This window comes from Sporothrix brasiliensis (assembly GCF_000820605.1).
Source record: "Sporothrix brasiliensis 5110 chromosome Unknown Cont14, whole genome shotgun sequence".
Lineage (NCBI taxonomy): Eukaryota > Fungi > Ascomycota > Sordariomycetes > Ophiostomatales > Ophiostomataceae > Sporothrix > Sporothrix brasiliensis.
In genome coordinates, this window is record NW_024467133.1 from 693,908 (window position 1) to 710,753 (window position 16,846).

At 51.3% G+C, this 16,846-nt stretch overlaps 5 protein-coding genes and 1 non-coding gene across 6 annotated transcripts; 3 read left to right on the top strand and 3 right to left on the bottom strand.

Moving 5' to 3' along the window:
* Positions 1–909: 909 nt before the first annotated feature.
* On the top strand, positions 910–1,289 carry SPBR_03871 (uncharacterized protein; the record flags this gene model as incomplete). Its single annotated transcript, XM_040762161.1, has 2 exons — positions 910–1,011; positions 1,095–1,289. 2 exons carry the CDS (start codon positions 910–912, stop codon positions 1,287–1,289), a joined length of 297 nt encoding a protein of 98 aa, XP_040622883.1.
* A 655-nt stretch (positions 1,290–1,944) lies between these two features.
* SPBR_03851 (uncharacterized protein) lies at positions 1,945–2,649 on the bottom strand (the record flags this gene model as incomplete). The annotated part of the gene is made up of 3 exons (XM_040762141.1): positions 1,945–1,983; positions 2,109–2,140; positions 2,175–2,649. 3 exons carry the CDS (start codon positions 2,647–2,649, stop codon positions 1,945–1,947), a joined length of 546 nt encoding a protein of 181 aa, XP_040622884.1.
* A 1,779-nt stretch (positions 2,650–4,428) lies between these two features.
* Positions 4,429–9,567, top strand: SPBR_03561 (uncharacterized protein; the record flags this gene model as incomplete). The annotated part of the gene is made up of 1 exon (XM_040761852.1): positions 4,429–9,567. One exon carries the CDS (start codon positions 4,429–4,431, stop codon positions 9,565–9,567), a length of 5,139 nt encoding a protein of 1,712 aa, XP_040622885.1.
* A 2,802-nt stretch (positions 9,568–12,369) lies between these two features.
* Positions 12,370–13,242, top strand: SPBR_03826 (uncharacterized protein; the record flags this gene model as incomplete). Its single annotated transcript, XM_040762116.1, has 1 exon — positions 12,370–13,242. The coding sequence occupies one exon, from the start codon at positions 12,370–12,372 to the stop codon at positions 13,240–13,242; it is 873 nt and encodes a 290-aa protein (XP_040622886.1).
* Positions 13,243–14,953: 1,711 nt separating this feature from the next.
* SPBR_09468 lies at positions 14,954–15,048 on the bottom strand. The gene has a single exon. It is a non-coding gene; the product is annotated as a tRNA-Ala (tRNA).
* Positions 15,049–15,700: 652 nt separating this feature from the next.
* SPBR_03787 (protein TOXD) lies at positions 15,701–16,807 on the bottom strand (the record flags this gene model as incomplete). Its single annotated transcript, XM_040762077.1, has 1 exon — positions 15,701–16,807. The coding sequence occupies one exon, from the start codon at positions 16,805–16,807 to the stop codon at positions 15,701–15,703; it is 1,107 nt and encodes a 368-aa protein (XP_040622887.1).
* Positions 16,808–16,846: the final 39 nt, after the last annotated feature.

A 16,846-nucleotide genomic window follows, 5' to 3' on the forward strand; every position in this document is an offset into this window, starting at 1 on the left:
TTCTCGAGCCGTTCTCTAGCCCGACGCAACAATGGCGGTTCACCACTCGATTTCCTTGGACAAGAAGTACCTTAGAATTAACGTTGCAGACCACAATAATCACACTATGTGCATACTCACCCATCCTTCCACCTGTTCATATCCGTCTCTTCTTCCATTTGGGCGATTTCTGTCCGTCAGGTGCGAGTAGTATGTTGGAAGATGACCGCATTAGCAGGTGCTTGCAGAGAAAAACTCGTCCTGAACGCTTGAACGCCGACCCTTGGCTATGGCTGTGGGCCGCTGTGGGTCAGTAGGGCTGCCTGCCAGCGGGAGATCTAAAATAGCGCACGGAAGGCAAAGCAAAACAGCTTTATTTTGGACCTTCCCTCTTTGGGGTTCAAGGCTTTCCTGGCGTTGCCTCTCTGAGCGAACAGCTACTGCTCGACAAAACGTTTTGTTTCCCAGCAATTCGTCTCAAAATGGTATGTCATACCCGATGACATACCGAAAAAGGTATGGACTACGTGCATTTAGAAAAGAAGGCGCGCGGCCGCCAGGGACCTGCAGATACGTATGAAAACAACTTGTGCAAGTCCTCCACCTTATTTTCCAATTCTTCTCTCTACTATTTATTTCCCTGACTCTCTCTCAATTCGATTTTCTCCCTTTCGCTCTCAACGTTCAGTTTCGACCTTCCGCCAAATACTTTGTCAATCACTTTATTATTCGCGCCGTGTCAGCAGGCACGTCTTCATCTCTGCTTGATAGTCATACCCTCCTCTGTCCAAGCTGCCATCCTACACCACGTGCACCCCTTTTCACAAATCAAATCGGCGTACCCCTTTTCAACACGTTTTCACTCCTACCCAACTGAATACCTGACCTTGATAATATTCTTTCTCATTTACTTACAAACAGTCCTCGAAAATGTCCAATACTCAAAATACTTCCTCCAAGTCAGACGCTGTCTCGTCAGACATTGACTACGACCGCCATAGACTGGACAACGGACAAATTCAAGACGCCGGTGTATGTCGTTCTCTATGCTTTCATTCTCTTACTAATCTATTCCTGCACGAAGTGCTAACTATTCTCCAACTCCCACACCATAGGCAACACCAGCGTCTAATGAGGCGCCGATCCCGACCACAGACGATACGACTCGAGGCCTCGAGGCGGGCACAAAACAACTGGACGAATTGGTGGCGACGTTTGCGAACAACATAGACGATCTAGCTAAGCAAGCGGTTAAGCTCCAAGACGAAGTCAATAAGACACTCACCGAGATTGGAGAAACGAAGGTATAAAGATGATGTAGGAAAATAGGCGTCTGTTTGTGGGCTTAGTTAAATACCTATGTTGGAAGCTGGCGAGCTGGTATAAATCGTACTCGCAGTGTTTTTTATTAGTATCAACCTCTTATTCTTGCTGTACTCGCAGACGTTTTCCACTTGTCCTCCACATTGAAAAGGAATAATGGTGTTCATTTATTTTTGTAAAGGCTTTTTCTCTCAAATATTTTCTTACATCTGAGTCTTTCATTCATTCAAGTCATGTTACCCTTTACTTTTTTTGACATCAAGGATTGCATAGGATGGTGTGCTGGATCTTAATGAACAATCAAAGAGGAGAGTCACCTGGAGTAATACGATGCGTAATTATTGTTGTTTATTTCCGTTCGCATCCATTCATAGTTTTAAAATACCGTCAATTTGCTGATTAGAAATTCAAATCCCTGTTTACCTTTTTAAATTTTTTATTTAATAAAACAAAAGGAACATGCGGCATAGTGTTTAACAGTTGGAAATAGTGAATATGACAAAGGAAAGAGTAGTATCTCCAGAGCGTAGATAGATGCAGTGCAAGACTGATATCAAAGCTGAAGTATATGAAACTAAGAATACATTGTAAGGCACCGGGATGTACCTACATGTGATCCATCACCATTTCGTCTAGCGCTATTTACTGGTACTCAACACAGTCGTAGTATTGCGTGTGGCGCTGCGACGAATGGTGAGGCTCCCGATGGCGGCGGTGGGAAGAAGAGGAAGCCTGCTGGTGATTAGAGTGCGATTTGTGATGGGACGAGGAGTGTGAAGACGGGCTATGACGGGAAGACGACTCACAGTGAGCATGGCCCTCTGAACGAGAAGAGTTGCTATGGGAGTGACGCTGAGAAGAGTGGTGATCACTTCGGTGGGACGACGTCGAAGCCTTGCGGGTGGCGTTGGATCGGTGGAGACCAGGAGCTGGATCCGAGGACGGGATGGGCGCAAACGAGAGAGACGTGGGCTGGGCGTATATACCAGAACCGGTGGCGTTGTAGTCCGTCAGAGGCTGGCCGGCGTTGTAGCTATCCTGAACACGAGGAGCAAAGTCAGTATCATAATAAGTAGAGCTGGAGACAGGCTGAGCAGCATTGTACGTGTGGCCCGGGCGCTTGGCAAAGTCTGGTTGGAAAGGTTGCGAAGCGTCGTACGAGGTATGGTCGTGGCGCATCACAAAGTCCGCCTCGGCCAGATAAGCCTCAGCAGCAGAGGCCGCCGCAATATACGAGTCGCCAGGACGCACGGTAAAGTCCGGGGCAAAGTTCTCCGGGAAAGCAGGTTGCTGGTAGCGGCGGCGGCTGCTGCCGCTGGACTGCTTCTTCTTGAACACGCCGAACATATTGAGATGATGTGCGCTGGGAAAGTTGGTTGGTGCAGATCACTTACTTGAGTGAAATCGGTCGACGAAGTTGTCTGTTGTTAGTGATTGGTAGTTGTTTGGGTCGTTTTAGTGGTGAGTATGTTTTTCCAGGACGATATTAAAGAAAAAAAAGGAAAAACAAGGAAAACGGAAAGAAAACAGCGGAGGTGAAGACATGCAGATTGGATTTATTTATACATCTCCAACCATGGTATCTGAACATTGAGACGTGCCATTGAACAGGAATGCATGGACACCGACCATCACCGTACATAATAATGGGATGTCATTCAGAACGGCAATGTCTTGTTGTGCTCCTTCACGGCGTGGAAAGCTCGAGTCGTAATGCCAGCAATGTGTCAATTGAAATTTATGAACAAGTTTAGCTGCAGCGCTGCTGGCGCCAAACTGGCTGTCCCAGGAACAGGCACCAACAGACTTTTCTGTGAACAAAGAGGTTTTCATGCGTTGTAAGGCCACTTTTAGGCGACGTTTCGTCTTTGGGGCATGAGAGGTTGTTAAATGTGCTTCTCTGTATGATATGTACGATTAAACAGAGAATGGAAATTTGCCCGGTCATTGTCGCTGCCTCCAGTGAAAGCAGGACTGTACAGAGGGTTACACCTTGTAGCATACCAATCGCGAGCACAAGGGTCTCCGCCAACAACGGAGCCACTCCAGCCGGTAGCTCCCAACAGTCGGCGAGGATGTCGACCACTGGTACAAAGGAAAAAGAAGACGCTAGACATGGTGCACGGGAAGCACGCGACGACACTTAAAATTTGCAACCTGTTGAACGGCGTATTCAGGATTACGGACAAGGCTCAAATCATAATCGCAAAATGCTGCAAAGGTCTCGCAAGAATATTCATAACCAATAAGACGTCTTGGTTTCCCGCCTCTGTCACAGGTACGCTTGGCAGTTGACATTATTCGGAGGCATGAAAAGCGCGGTGCTAGAGGCGGGGTATCCTTATTGACGCCCAGCCGAATGTGCAAGGAGTATCGGTACTGGTAATGGGTGCAAAACACTCGTTTACACGGCAGGAGCTAAGGACGAGTGGGACGATCTTCGTGATCACTTCGGACCGGCCCCGCGCTAGATGCCGAGTGTCGGGCCGCTAGACGACGTCCATCGCCCCTTCCGACAAAAGTGCTGCGTGAAGTCAATTGTGAGGGTTCTACCAGAGTTTACCTCTGCTACTTCACACTTGCTTTTCGTGGTGTTTGTAATTGCGGCGTGTTCCTCGGACCTTAGCGATGTTGCCAATATACCCCGCCACACCTCCCGCCTGTGCCTCATTATTGTTGGGCGTCGCTGGCTTGCCCCTGGCTGTCATATTTTGAAACTTACCCAAATACGATAATGTGAGGCTGACAACCGGCGCTCATTCCAGCGACTACAAGCCTTCTTCTTTCTCATTTTTGTCCACGTCAAAATTCACGCTCCCAGACAAACCTGGCCATCCCCATGCCTCTCGTTTGATAAGACAACCTGCTTTGTCTGTTTCAGACAGCAGAGTCTGGTCGTCCGACTTGCTTCCATTGCATGTTAAGCCTAGCAATCCTTAATCAGCATTTATCCCCGACTTGCGTATGCTGAGCTGCCCGACTTTCATCATGGATGTTTTACCTCTGCCAACACACGCGGCCATTCCAGTATCACGGCCAATAACGACAATCGATCTTGTACGGCGCCTTCGTGACTCAACGACGAGCACCAAAGAGCGCGCTGCACTGAGGGCACTAGCGGCCCAAATGGTCGACGTTTTCAAGGAGAGACCGACCCAGGACGATTTCATCGACGACGCAGCCAGCCTTGCCCCAATACTCGATCGCTACCACTACCAACTCCTCATCTGGAGTTTTGTCGATGCTCTTACGAAGGGAACTACCGATGGACAAATTCTACAACCACGACTTTGCGACACCTTTGTCCGTGTCATTCGATGGGCGGACCGGCTGGGAGACAGCGCCAAGAATGACTCCGAACCCATTGACATGCGACTGGGCCCGGTTCTGGAGAGCATGAAGAAGAGACTCGATGCAGCGGGCCGCCAAGCCGAGCCTGGAACTCAGTATCAGCTTATCAGCACGCTGGGCAGCATACTGGATGCCATGAATGACGCAAAGAGACAAGGCATCGACCGTGAGAGCCTGCACGAGCCGCTGATGGACGAGCTCAAAACGCTCCGCAAGGCGGAGAACATCCGCTTAGCACAAGCGTCCAGTTATGCCTACCAAGCCCTGCTCAGCATCCCGGACAACGAAGGGCCGGCCAAGGCACTCCTACGGCACACGGTCAAGATTGTCGGTTCGGCAAGCAAGGTGGCCGGCGCCGTGTCGACGGCGGACCCGTCGAAGCTGTTTGATGGCCTCTTTGGACTGACTGATCTGCCCGAATTGATTGAGTCCATGGTTGCCGTCGTGGCGTCCGCGTACAATCTGGTGTCAGACGTCAAGGCAGTCAAAGAGAACGGCGTCATGCGCCGGCCCAAAGGATGGTACATTGCGCTACGGTACAGCGACATGCTGATGAGAGCCCGGTCGTTTCAGGGACTCGAATCGTTCGTAAAGGCCGTCCCTTGTGGCATAGACGTCGACTTTCAATGCGGACTGTATGCCCAACTGGAGCGTGCCTGGGGCGCGTTGGAGTCCAGCAACACTTCGTCTGTCAACAAAGACAAACAAGCGCTTCGAGACATTGCAGTCATTGTTCCGTCGCCAAAGGGCGGTACCAACGATCTCAAGCTCGTAATGGCCTGGAGAGAAACAATCAAAGACTGCTTTGGCTTGCCGCTCGACATGAGGACGGACGCAGAGCAACGCATGGCCAAGAAAACGTCGAAGCTGGCTGTTTTTGTGAAACAGAAGGCGTACTCCTCCCAGGTCGCTTACCTAAAGCCTGCCGCAGTTCCCTCATCGACCGCGCTGCTCACAGAAGCCTGGCACAAATGCAGCCGTGCTCTCGTTTTTTATGCAGATGAAGAGCTAAGGCGGTACTACCTGGCTTCCGGCGAGGAGATGCTCAAAATCAAACGGATTTCAGGTGCCACGCTGCCCATGTCGGATTGCTACATCAATTTGGCCATTGTGGAGAAAAGTCAAAAAACGGACGGGCGACATGAACTGAACGACGGAGATTATGCAAGGAGGGTCATGTTAGACGGTCTCTTTGGGCGAACAAAACGTGACGATGGCAATGTTCACGCACGCAGCCGTTTGTTCATCTGGGGCCGTGCGGGTGTCGGGAAGACTACGCTGTGCAAGAAAATTGTGCATGAGCTCACCCGTGCCGCTGACCACACGGATCTCCCCCACTGGTTCGCGAGATTCGACCGCGTGTTGTGGCTCCCGTTGCGCAAACTAAAGCTATACAACCTGCACCCTGGCTACCAGCTTAGCGATATTTTAAAAGATGAGTACTTTGCCCGGCAGGCTGACGGGAGCAGCTTTGCAGAGGCATTAGCCAGACAATGCACAGGCGGAAACAGCGGCGACGACAGCAACGATTGTAATGATGGCCAAGGCGGGACCGGCCGCACTCTATTTCTGCTCGACGGCTTGGATGAAGTCTCTCAGCTGCTTGATCCGGAGCACAAGGCGAACAGATTTCTACACTGGCTCTTGGATCGACCGAGTGCGATCATTACTTCACGACCCGGCGTATCGGTTCCTTTGCCGCTGCGCTTAGAATGCGATTTCGAAACGGTCGGCTTTACGGTGGAGCAGGTTCAACAGTATATTAAGACGACAATGCCCACGGAGGTGTCTGACAATATGTTGCTCTTCTTACACAGCCGCCCCCGCCTTTTGAATCTGGTTCGCATTCCGGTGCAGCTGGATGCTTTTTCCTACGTCTGGAACGAAGACCGGCGCCCGACGGACAACCGCCCGACGGACAACCTGGGCAGCTCTGGTGCTCTGCGGAGTGAGTCGAAAATGGCCACAATGACCGACGTTTACGACGCCATCACCCGGAAGCTATGGAGGAAGGACATTCCGCGCGTCAGGGGCCCGCACGATGCGAACAACTTCACGGATGCGACTGTACGGCGGCTTGCCGACGACGAGGTCGTGGAGGAGATGCAGGGCGAAGTACATTTTGTGCAAGCTTTGGCCTTTGCGGCATTCTACCACGAAGTGGTGATTTTTGAGCAAAGCGACTGCGTGGCCGTGCGAAAATATGCAGACAATCCTCCAATGAAAGGCTTTCTGAACCATGTTCTCGCCAATCTCAGTTGCCTACGCGCGTCCGATGCCTCGTCTCTGGACGACGAAGACGCCACCCACAGGACGTACCACTTCATACATCTCACGTACCAGGAGTTTTTTGCGGCGCAATTCTTTGCTCGTCAGTGGACGGCCGCCAGCGTCAGCAGGGACGGAAAGGGCAGGATGTTTACCTGCCCCAAACTTGGGAACCGAAAACAGGTTCGCCTCTCGGCGCACGCGTATCTTCAAAAGAACAAGTACAGCACGAGACACAACATTTTTTGGCGCTTCGTAGCCGGGCTGCTTCGCATCGGACATGGTGATGCGGCAGACATCGTCGAAGACAAAGACAGTGACGACGGCGAAGACGGCGGCGAAGGCGACGACGAACAACTCGACTTTGGCAACGCAGCTGCGGACACGATCAAATCATCGAAGCGCATCCCGGACTCGCTCCGTCGCTTTTTCCACGCTTTGGAACAAGAGCCACGCGACCTCTTGGGACCGGTGCATTTACGTCTGGTCGTATCCTGCCTTGACGAAGCAGACCCAAGGCAGAACACACCGTATTTTGACTTGCATCGTGATATGCTACGTCGCTGGATGCTCTGGGAATGTCAAAAATACAACAATTCGCACTTGGCCGGCTTACCTGCCTTTCCGTTTCGAGTGGTTGAAGCTGCCTTGGAGGACGCGCCCGATGCACTGTCTAGGGGACTTATGGCGTCGATCGCCAAGTGCTCGACCATCACGTCCAAGAACTACCTGTTCCGACTCTGCAACTATGTGCATCCCGACAAATATCCGTCCCCTCTGTCATCGCTTGCGTTTTTCACCTTGCAGAATCAGTCGATTCTATCACGTGACGTGATTGAAGAGCTGCTTGGCCACCTTCGTCGCAACAATTATGACGGCGACGATTTGGAGCATTATTTCAACATACTATGGAAAACCCAGAACGTGATGCTCTATGTGGCCGAGCTTATAAAGGACAGCAGGCCCAACATACAGAAGCTTGCCGGCTGGATTTTAAGGCGAACAATGCTCTTCAGCAGAGTTTATCCACGGGAGGCAGTGACAGCTCTCGTTTCGGTGCTACGTAACATCGAAATGCATCTGCCTAGTAACATGGTAGAAGTTGTATTTTCAGACTCACTGCCCCGCGAGGCAACAGACGCACTATTGATGCGGCTACGCCACAAGGACCACAATGTCGTCTTGGATATGATACACTGTATCGTGAAAATTGACCCATTACACACGGGCTTCTACGCATACTTTCCGAAGCCAACCTCCGTCGAGACAGAGGTGTTCGTGGAGGTCGTCTCCCTCATGAAATCACCCAATGTAGACGTTGCTAAAGCCGCGCTTGACTTGCTGAAATCAAAGGACAGGCTCCAGTGGACAGAGACAGATGCATTCGATATTCTTTTCGAACATGCAGACGAGAAACAGCAAACAGCCATCGAACGCGCCATGCACGGTACAAGAGCCACATTGCCGCCAAGCATCATGGCCAAAGTGCGCGCCCAGCTACAGGAGGCAAACGACCAGAATCAACTCGGCGCCATACGTCTTCTGGAGAACCAAACACTACCAGACGACATCCTCGCCTTCCTACTGCGCAAGTTCGACGAGGTGAAAACAAGTTGCGAGATACGAATCGCCCTGGCACGCACTCTGGGGAGCAAAGGGGCCGCTCGTCCGTCATTGGTGCTGGACAGACTGGTCACGGCGCTCAAGGATGCAGATGACACATTGGCACCGGTCTTGTTCAATGTGCTCTGGCACGAAGACCTTCCGGAGAGCATCGCAGCCATGTTGGTGGAGTGCATCAGCATGGACAACATACAACATGTCTGTCGTCGTTATCAGCCTTCTTATGTGAGAAAACCACGTATGCCGCACCTGCCAGAGCCTGCTATGTCGTCCCTTGTCGCGAAATATCAAGCCCTCTCTCGCCGTGAGGACGCACAGAATTTCGTTTTGACCGTACTCCACGGCCACACAGCCAGTCTGCCCGAACACGTTATCATCAGCCTCCATGACGAGCACCGGCGCTTGCGCGAAGAATCACGCCGCGATGAAAGTGTTGACCCGGCTATGCACACCATAACAACAATCCTGTCCAGTCGGATCACAGACACGCCATGCATTCGAGACTATTTCGTCGATATGCTGTACGATACAAATGTCAAAGTAGTTGGGCTTGCGGTACGTGGCTTGGCACACCCAGACCGGGTAGATGACGCAGTCTTCGACGGATTGACCCATATTGCACTTCACAGCGACAATGCCGATTTGGCGAGACAGGCAACAACGGTAATACTTCTGAAAAAATCCCTATCTATTCAACAGCGCTATACGGCAGTCAAAGCCGTCCTCAAGAAGCCGTCTATAACTCGCCGAGAGACGTTTGAATTCCTCGAGGCTTTTATCTCTTCGCCGGGAGTTGACTTGCGCGAGCTGGCGGGTAGCGACCAACGTACGCTCTTACGGTTCTTTGGCGAACTTTTCGAGCAGAGCAGAACCTTTGATATCACGTGGTTCACCAGCGGCGAGTCACACTTTGTGATTTCTCTGTCCGACAAGTCGTTTCAGTTTCCCAAAGAGCACTTTGTCACTTTCGCAAAGGAGGTTCAAGAGTATCTAGGAATCCCAAGGGCACTTACTCAAATGTGAAGCCAAGTATCGTAGCACTACTCGTCTTAGTTAGTATGAACATGGTAAACTGCGAAAGAGCCAGATGTTCCACGTACCAGGTAATAATTATCGCCGTTACCGTAGATGTTTGTGCCAGTCATCTGAAAGTAGATGCACCCGCTCTCTTAAAGGAGCGGGTAACAACTATGAGAACGCAGGGGTCTATTATATATAAAAACTACGAGATTGATCATAACGCCATGGCACTAAACTGCCGGTACCGAAGGACATTCCCCCTTGACAATTTTTACACATTCGTGACCCACATCGGGGCGGCCCGGCGCTAGGTACCGAGTAAGAAACAAGCCGTTAAACGATGGCCTTCCATTTGACCGCCGGCAATTGCAACCCATTCACCCCCGTCGAAAGAACTCTCAACTGACAGGGCCGACAGGCGTCCGTCTTCTTCGCCATTGCTAAAATTTTTATTTTAAAGAACGTGGGCGGCAACGGCACGGTGGTACCGCGGCCTAGAGTACAAGGCCTGAATGGGAGAAGGCAGGAACGCGGCCCCTTTTCTCCTTCTGCGTTCTCATATACACGTGATCCCAAGCCAGGCATAAATAGCAGGAATGCCCCGCTGCATTGTAGTAGGACACAACTCCGAGATACGTTTGCGATTCAGTTATCCCGAAGCCCAACCTTCCCAGACAACACGTGTGCGGCAAGTTCGATCACGCGACGCTCGCTCTTTGTGACTTGGTCTCAGTCTTTTCATTTTGCTCAAATTTGCGTACCTCATCGCACAATGGCTTCTGCTTCACCACCGGCAGGTCTCACACCGCCTACTAAAAAGTCTAGGATAGGCTGTTCTCCGCGCCGGCTCCCCACGAGTGGCTTTGAAGCCATCGAGCGCAGCCTGTTGGTGGAAGAAGAGAGGCTCCCGACGTACGACCGCACCGATTACTACCCAATGCGCCTTGGTGATATTGTATATGGCCATTATCAGGTGGTAGCCAAACTGGGCTACGGCAGTACATCCACCTTCTGGCTGGCAAGGAATCTTACGTACAGTCAATGCCTTCCTGCCTTATCCGTAAATACGAATGACGAGACATTGACTTTCTCCACTACTATAGCAAGGAACGGCTCTACCGGGCTCTCAAAGTTCATACTCGTAATGCCGCGTACCAGCATGAACTGTCTGTGTATGAGCACCTCAAAAAGCCAATCCAGCAGGAAATCGACGACAAAGGCAGCCATCCGGGCCGGGACCATGTTCGTCACCTCGAAGACTATTTCAATCTTAATGGCCCTCACGGCCAGCATGCCGTGTTTGTCATGGTTCTTTTGGGCATGAGCCTGGCCACAATGCGGACGAGACAGAGAACGGGCGTCTTTCCACCAATTCTCGTCACCCAGACGCTTAGTCAAGCCCTCTTAGGTCTGGCTCTTCTCCATAGTACCGACATAATCCACACGGGAGAGCATGGCCTTACTTCTTTTATAACTCCCTGTTTTATTAGGAGATCCTGCTTAACAAATATACAATGGACAGATCTCCACGCCGACAACCTCTTAATTACGTTAACGGACGAGTCCATTCTGTCCACCATTAAAGAGAACGAGATCACCAATCCATCACCGCGAAAACAGATTGGCGAGACAACCATTCGTGTCTCGCAATATGTCTTAGGCGGCGCAAGGGCACTCACAATCAGTGACTTTGGCCAAGCCCGCATAGGTCGTGTTCACACTAACAAGGCCATACCCATCCAATACCGTACGCCCGAAGTTATCCTCAACATACCGTAGGGGACACCCGTCGACATATGGAGTACAGGAATACTAGTAAGTACGGTCGTTTAATATATATGGTCATTTTTCAGCTTCTTTCCTCCCAGTTAATACGTACATACCTAGACATTACTTAAACCGAAGAGCCTCTTTTATACATATAACACAAAATCCTCCCTCGAACTCAACGATGCACACCATCTAGCCGCTATAACTGCAACGCTAGGACTGCCACCCAAGGAGTTTCGAGACCGGAGCAGCGAGTCCGCCAAGTACTGGGATAAGCAAGGCAACTGGCAAGGGCCAGTACCTTTGCCGCCAAAGACACAGCTCACGGGCTTGGACACCACGCTAAATGGAGAGCAAAAAGACTTCTTTGTCGATTTCCTCGAGTACTGCCTCGCTTGGTTGCCTGAGGAACGACTCACTGCCGATCAGACCTATTTTCATTCATGGCTGCGATCGTACGATGAGAATAGTGGCAAGGAATCATAGGCTGGTACTGGCTTCGTGAACGAGAAACATCACACCTCTGGCACAAACTAAGGGGGCAAGTGGCAGTGCCATACGCTTACTCGTCTCTTTTTCCGTTTTTATACCGTATATGGTCGTTGTATTAGTTACGGCCTCCCAGTGTGAGGTCAAAATAGGCCACATTTTCAGGTGCTTTTGTGGATTTTGGTTGAGAATGTGCAATTAATTCTCCATCAGGTTGCAGTCACTCTACAACATATTGGCATTTAATTTGATGGGCTGCTCGTGTATATTGTGTGGTCGGAAAAATAGCCGGCTCTCCCAGTGAGCAAAAGTCCGCCGGTAGTCAAGCCCCTGTTTCAGCCACTGGGGTGACCAGCCACGGCTGACCTACTTCGGCTAGCTCACTCCTAATAGGCCACGCCACCAAACAGCAACGCGCTATTTAGCTCCCAAGGAAAGGACATCTTCAGATTCTTTTAAACTCTCCCTGGATGCGCACGCTTCCTATTCGTCTCCACAAACTATTCAATCAGCACCATCCTCTGGTTCATTTACAAACGATGCACGATGGTAAAAACAGACGTCTCGGAGGGCAATACCACCCAGCACAATGACACCGACCACCTGGCCATTAACAACACGTTTTGCCGACGCATACTAACGCTCCTCGCTCTGAAAACCACGGCACGTCTGTATCGCTACGATGGGCCTTGCGTTGCCATTTCTAAGGACCTCATCGTCAAAACTGGCCCGTTTGTTCATCTCACGGAGGGTGCTACGATGCAGTTTATCGCTGCCCGTACCTCGATTCCTGTGCCTCGCATACACTGTTCTTTTGTCCATGGAAATCGGGCATACCTAGTCATGGATCGTATCCACGGTGTCTGTCTCGCAAAGGCCTATGCTACGCTCTCTGGTGACGATCGCAAAAGAATATTTGCGCAATTGCGGTCTATCTGTGCAGAGTTGAGGACGCTACCCTCTCCTTCTGGCGCCGGCGTACGAAGCTGCGTTGGAGGGTCGTTACGCGACAGTCGTATTCCCCGCTGCAAGCCTCGCTTTGGGCCGTTTGACACTATCCAGGACTTTCACCTGTGGCTACGCGACGGTCTTCGTCCCGACGAGCACCCGAACCGTCAAAATGACGACGACTGGGGGGATATTAAGAAGATGGTAGCCAAACAGGACGGACCTTGGCCGGCACCTGTCTTTACGCATGGAGATCTGAACCCGTTCAATATTATCGTGTCCGGAAGTAAGATTGTGGGCATTATCGACTGGGAGTTTGCCGGGTGGTACCCCTATTACTGGGAATACACGGCTGCGTGGTATGGGAATATGACTCGCAAAGCGTGGCAGGAGGTGCTGACAGAGTTTCTCGATGCTTGTCCAGACGAGCTCGAAATGGAAATTACAAGGCAGAAGTGGTGGGGAGAATGATAAGATGTTAGCTACTTCTTATTTTATTTTTCGTTTATATATGAACGGATGCAACTCTCCCTTGACGCCTAGGCTACAGTTTCCTTGCCTTCAAGCATGTCCCATGTTGGTTTCGGAAGAACCATATCCTCTGCTTTCGAGTACCTCCCGGCCGTCGTCTTTTTTCCTACGTAGCCCCTTGCAAAGGCTTCTATTTCTGTCCAATCGAGCTGCGACGTTCCCACAACTCTACCGTCCGCTTTTAATGTTGATAATACTTCAGATACCCAGGAACGGCACCGCCAGTTTGGGTCGCCTTGGACGACGGGCGTGTTGCGGAAGATGTCGACAAGTCGCTTCTCATTTTCGACTTTGGCTATTGTGATGCGCGCGAGCAGGTTCGTAGTGCCCTTCACGTTCGCAACGTCGACTTCCTCGTAGATCCAACCCTGGACCGGGTGGTTCTTAACATGGTAGCGCATACCAGGGACTTGAGGGCGGTCTTCGTTCTTTGGGCCGATGAGAAAACCCCAATGGTATCTGCAGATTCTACAGTGAGCGTAGAAAAAGGAAGAAGTGTGTACGGTAATTAGGACCTTGAATACCTTCGTTCTTCGTTGTTGATAACCCCGCTAGGGTAGAGGGCAATATGAAGCCTTTTCTTGTCAGAGACCATCGCAATCTCCAAAAATTAACGGAGGAAATATGGAACAGGTATGAGGATTGATTAGTTGATTAATTCAGCTGGTCATTGTTGGCTGTCTGTACACATATGGAGCTGGCATTTTGTTTGGTTATGAGTGCGGCTTTGGGCACCGAAAAACAGAAGTCAAATCTTGTTATCATGCGCGAGTTTCTGCCTGATACACCCACGTTGCATTTTACGCATATGACCCCACTGAAGCACACGCGGGACCATAAGAGAACCAGCCAGCACCAGCCACGGAAAACCAATAGTATAGCCAAGGTGGGAGAACCATATCACAGGAGCCAATTACGGGATTGTATCGAGGTACATACAACTAAAGACGGAATCAATGGGATAGGACGAATGCTTTAGGAGACCATCCATTTCATGATGAAATCAATGAAGTGGATGAGTGCAGCGGGATAAAATAGATTTGAGGCCTTCCCCCAAGCATTCCTAGATAGTAGACTCTGCGCTTACATTAATCTCACGTACACCGGTATATCTGTGCACTCATTGCACACAAAGCCCACTACCTACCACCACACCCTTATTGTGGCGACTATTGGTCAGCCGTTACACATTCTGTACTCAGGATATACACATGGTCACGTCTGCTATTAGAGAAGTGAAAAATAGTATTTGGATGTCGTTGTGCCTTTCAGCCCCTGTGAAATGTGGTGTTGTTATGGGAGTTTCAGAACCTTGCTAATCGAGAACCTTATAAATATCTGTTCTTGACGCCGTAGTTGATTTGAGAAAGAAACTCTCATTTTGTTGGTCGGCGGCTCCATGAAACCCCTCCAAACCAACCCACTTACAGAGGACGATGTGCTTCCGTATATCGGCGTATGCCTTGAGAGCCGCGCCAACGGAGACTTTATCAGACATGGAGTACTTCAAGAAATGACAACTGAGAATCTAAGTGAAACCCCAAAACTACACGTAGGTCTTTGACAAGCAAAGGTTCGACTTGCCAGGAATCGAACGCAGGAACCTGTTCTAATCGACCCATCTACAACGTTACAAAAATGATAAAAAGAATGGACAATCAGGGACTCGAACCCTGGACCTCCCGCAGGTTGGCATGAGCGCATGGCGATGCTAAGCGGGCGCTATACCACCTAAGCCAATTGCCCGGTACTAGACCGGCTATTAGTCGTTGTTGTCAAGGGCCAACGAAAATGCTTTAAATACGAAGTCATTAAGCGCCAAAATTGTCAGTCCCCACATGAGATGGTGTAGTCCCAGCTTTTGACCCGTCAGTGCTTCATTTATACCGCCTTACAGCGCAAATTGGAAGTCACTCTACTTTAGCCCTTTGCCAGCCAAATATCTCCCACATGTTAACAAGCAGGTAAGAGTGACCAAGATGTCTCACATAAACTACATTAAGTTGGTGGCATGATGTATTACTATCGGGTCCAAGATGGTAGACGATAAAATTTATATTACTATGCGGTGATCTTGGTTGTCGATGTGTTCGACACAGCAAAGGAAGTATGAGGCCGTAGAGACCGCAGTAGACTTTTCCCTCCGTACCTTCGAGCCCAGCAATTTGCTTATTCCTGCTGTTCGCAATCGGTCGTCGACGGCCTGGCACCGACAGACAACGACCCACTCCTACCACTGCGGACACGCCCGGCTGCAGGCGCGCCAGCCTGCTGTTGCTGCATCCATTCTACACTGGGTTTTGCCCCATAGTTAAGAATACGGCTAGTGTATCAATTTCGTTCTTTTCGCACGTACATCAGATCAATGTCCTTACAAATGCGTGAGACTCCACGCAGCTTAATCCTCCAGCCGGTAAACCAGCTTCTCGGCCCTGACCTTTCCCTGCTGTAGCCTGGCCAGCCCGTCGGTAATTCCTTCCAGGCCGCCCTTTTCAACGCGGTATGTATGCGGCTTGACCAGGCCGGCTGCCACCAGCTGCTCCGTCAGTGCACAAAACATCTTGGAAAAGGCCGCGTCCTCGGCGTCTGCCGGCAGCGTCTGCGAGCCAAACTGGAATGCCTTGCCCAGTCCCGTGTACATGATCGTAAAGGTGCTCTGGACGTCGTCGCGGGGGCAGGTCGCTGTCAGGATGCTGCCATACTTGGGCGTCTGTTGGGTGGTGTCCGTCGACAAAGCGTCGGCGCAAATCTGCGCCGACTGCGCCACACTCACGGTGTCCCAGGCATGGTACAGTTTGTTGTTGGTCAGCTCCCGGATCGTCTTGCCCGCGTCAGCATCGTGGTAGTCCAACACGTGGCTGGCGCCGAGGCTCCTGACGTAGTCAAAGTTGGCCGGCGAGCACGTCGTAATCACAGTATAGCCGGCACGGCGGGCAAACTGGATGCCCAGGGCCCCCGTTGCCGTACTGCCACCGTAGATGAGGACCGGCGTGTCTCGGGCCGGCGGGTTGGCGGCCGTTTGGATGTCGGGCAGCTCGAGGTGCAGCGCCTTTTGGAACAGGCCCTGGCCGACAGTCATGGCGCCCAACGCAATTGTTGACGCGCCTTCGAATCCCAGCTCGCCCGCAGCGTCTGAGAGCCGCATCTGAAAATCGGCCAACACCGCAGCGTACTCGGCAAACACCCCGCCGTCCGGGTTCACAGGGTTGGACCCGTGGCCCGTGCCGTACACACGGTCACCAACCTTCCAGTTTTTGCCGCGGCCCGCCCCGTCGCCCACGGCTACAACCACGCCCGCGTAGTCGCAGCCGACGATGCAGCCCGGTTTGCCACGACCACCCGTCACGCCGCGCCAGTCTGTCGGGTTCAGCGCCACGGCGACCGTCTTGACCAGAAGCTGGTCGTTCTGCGGCGTGGGCACTTTGCGGTGGCTGTCGACCATGGCGCCTTTCGACGAGCCGCCAATAACGAGCGCCTTCATCGTGGTCGGTAGATTCGCTGCCATTGTGTATGTTCGATGTCGTATCGTATGTCGCCGCTGTGT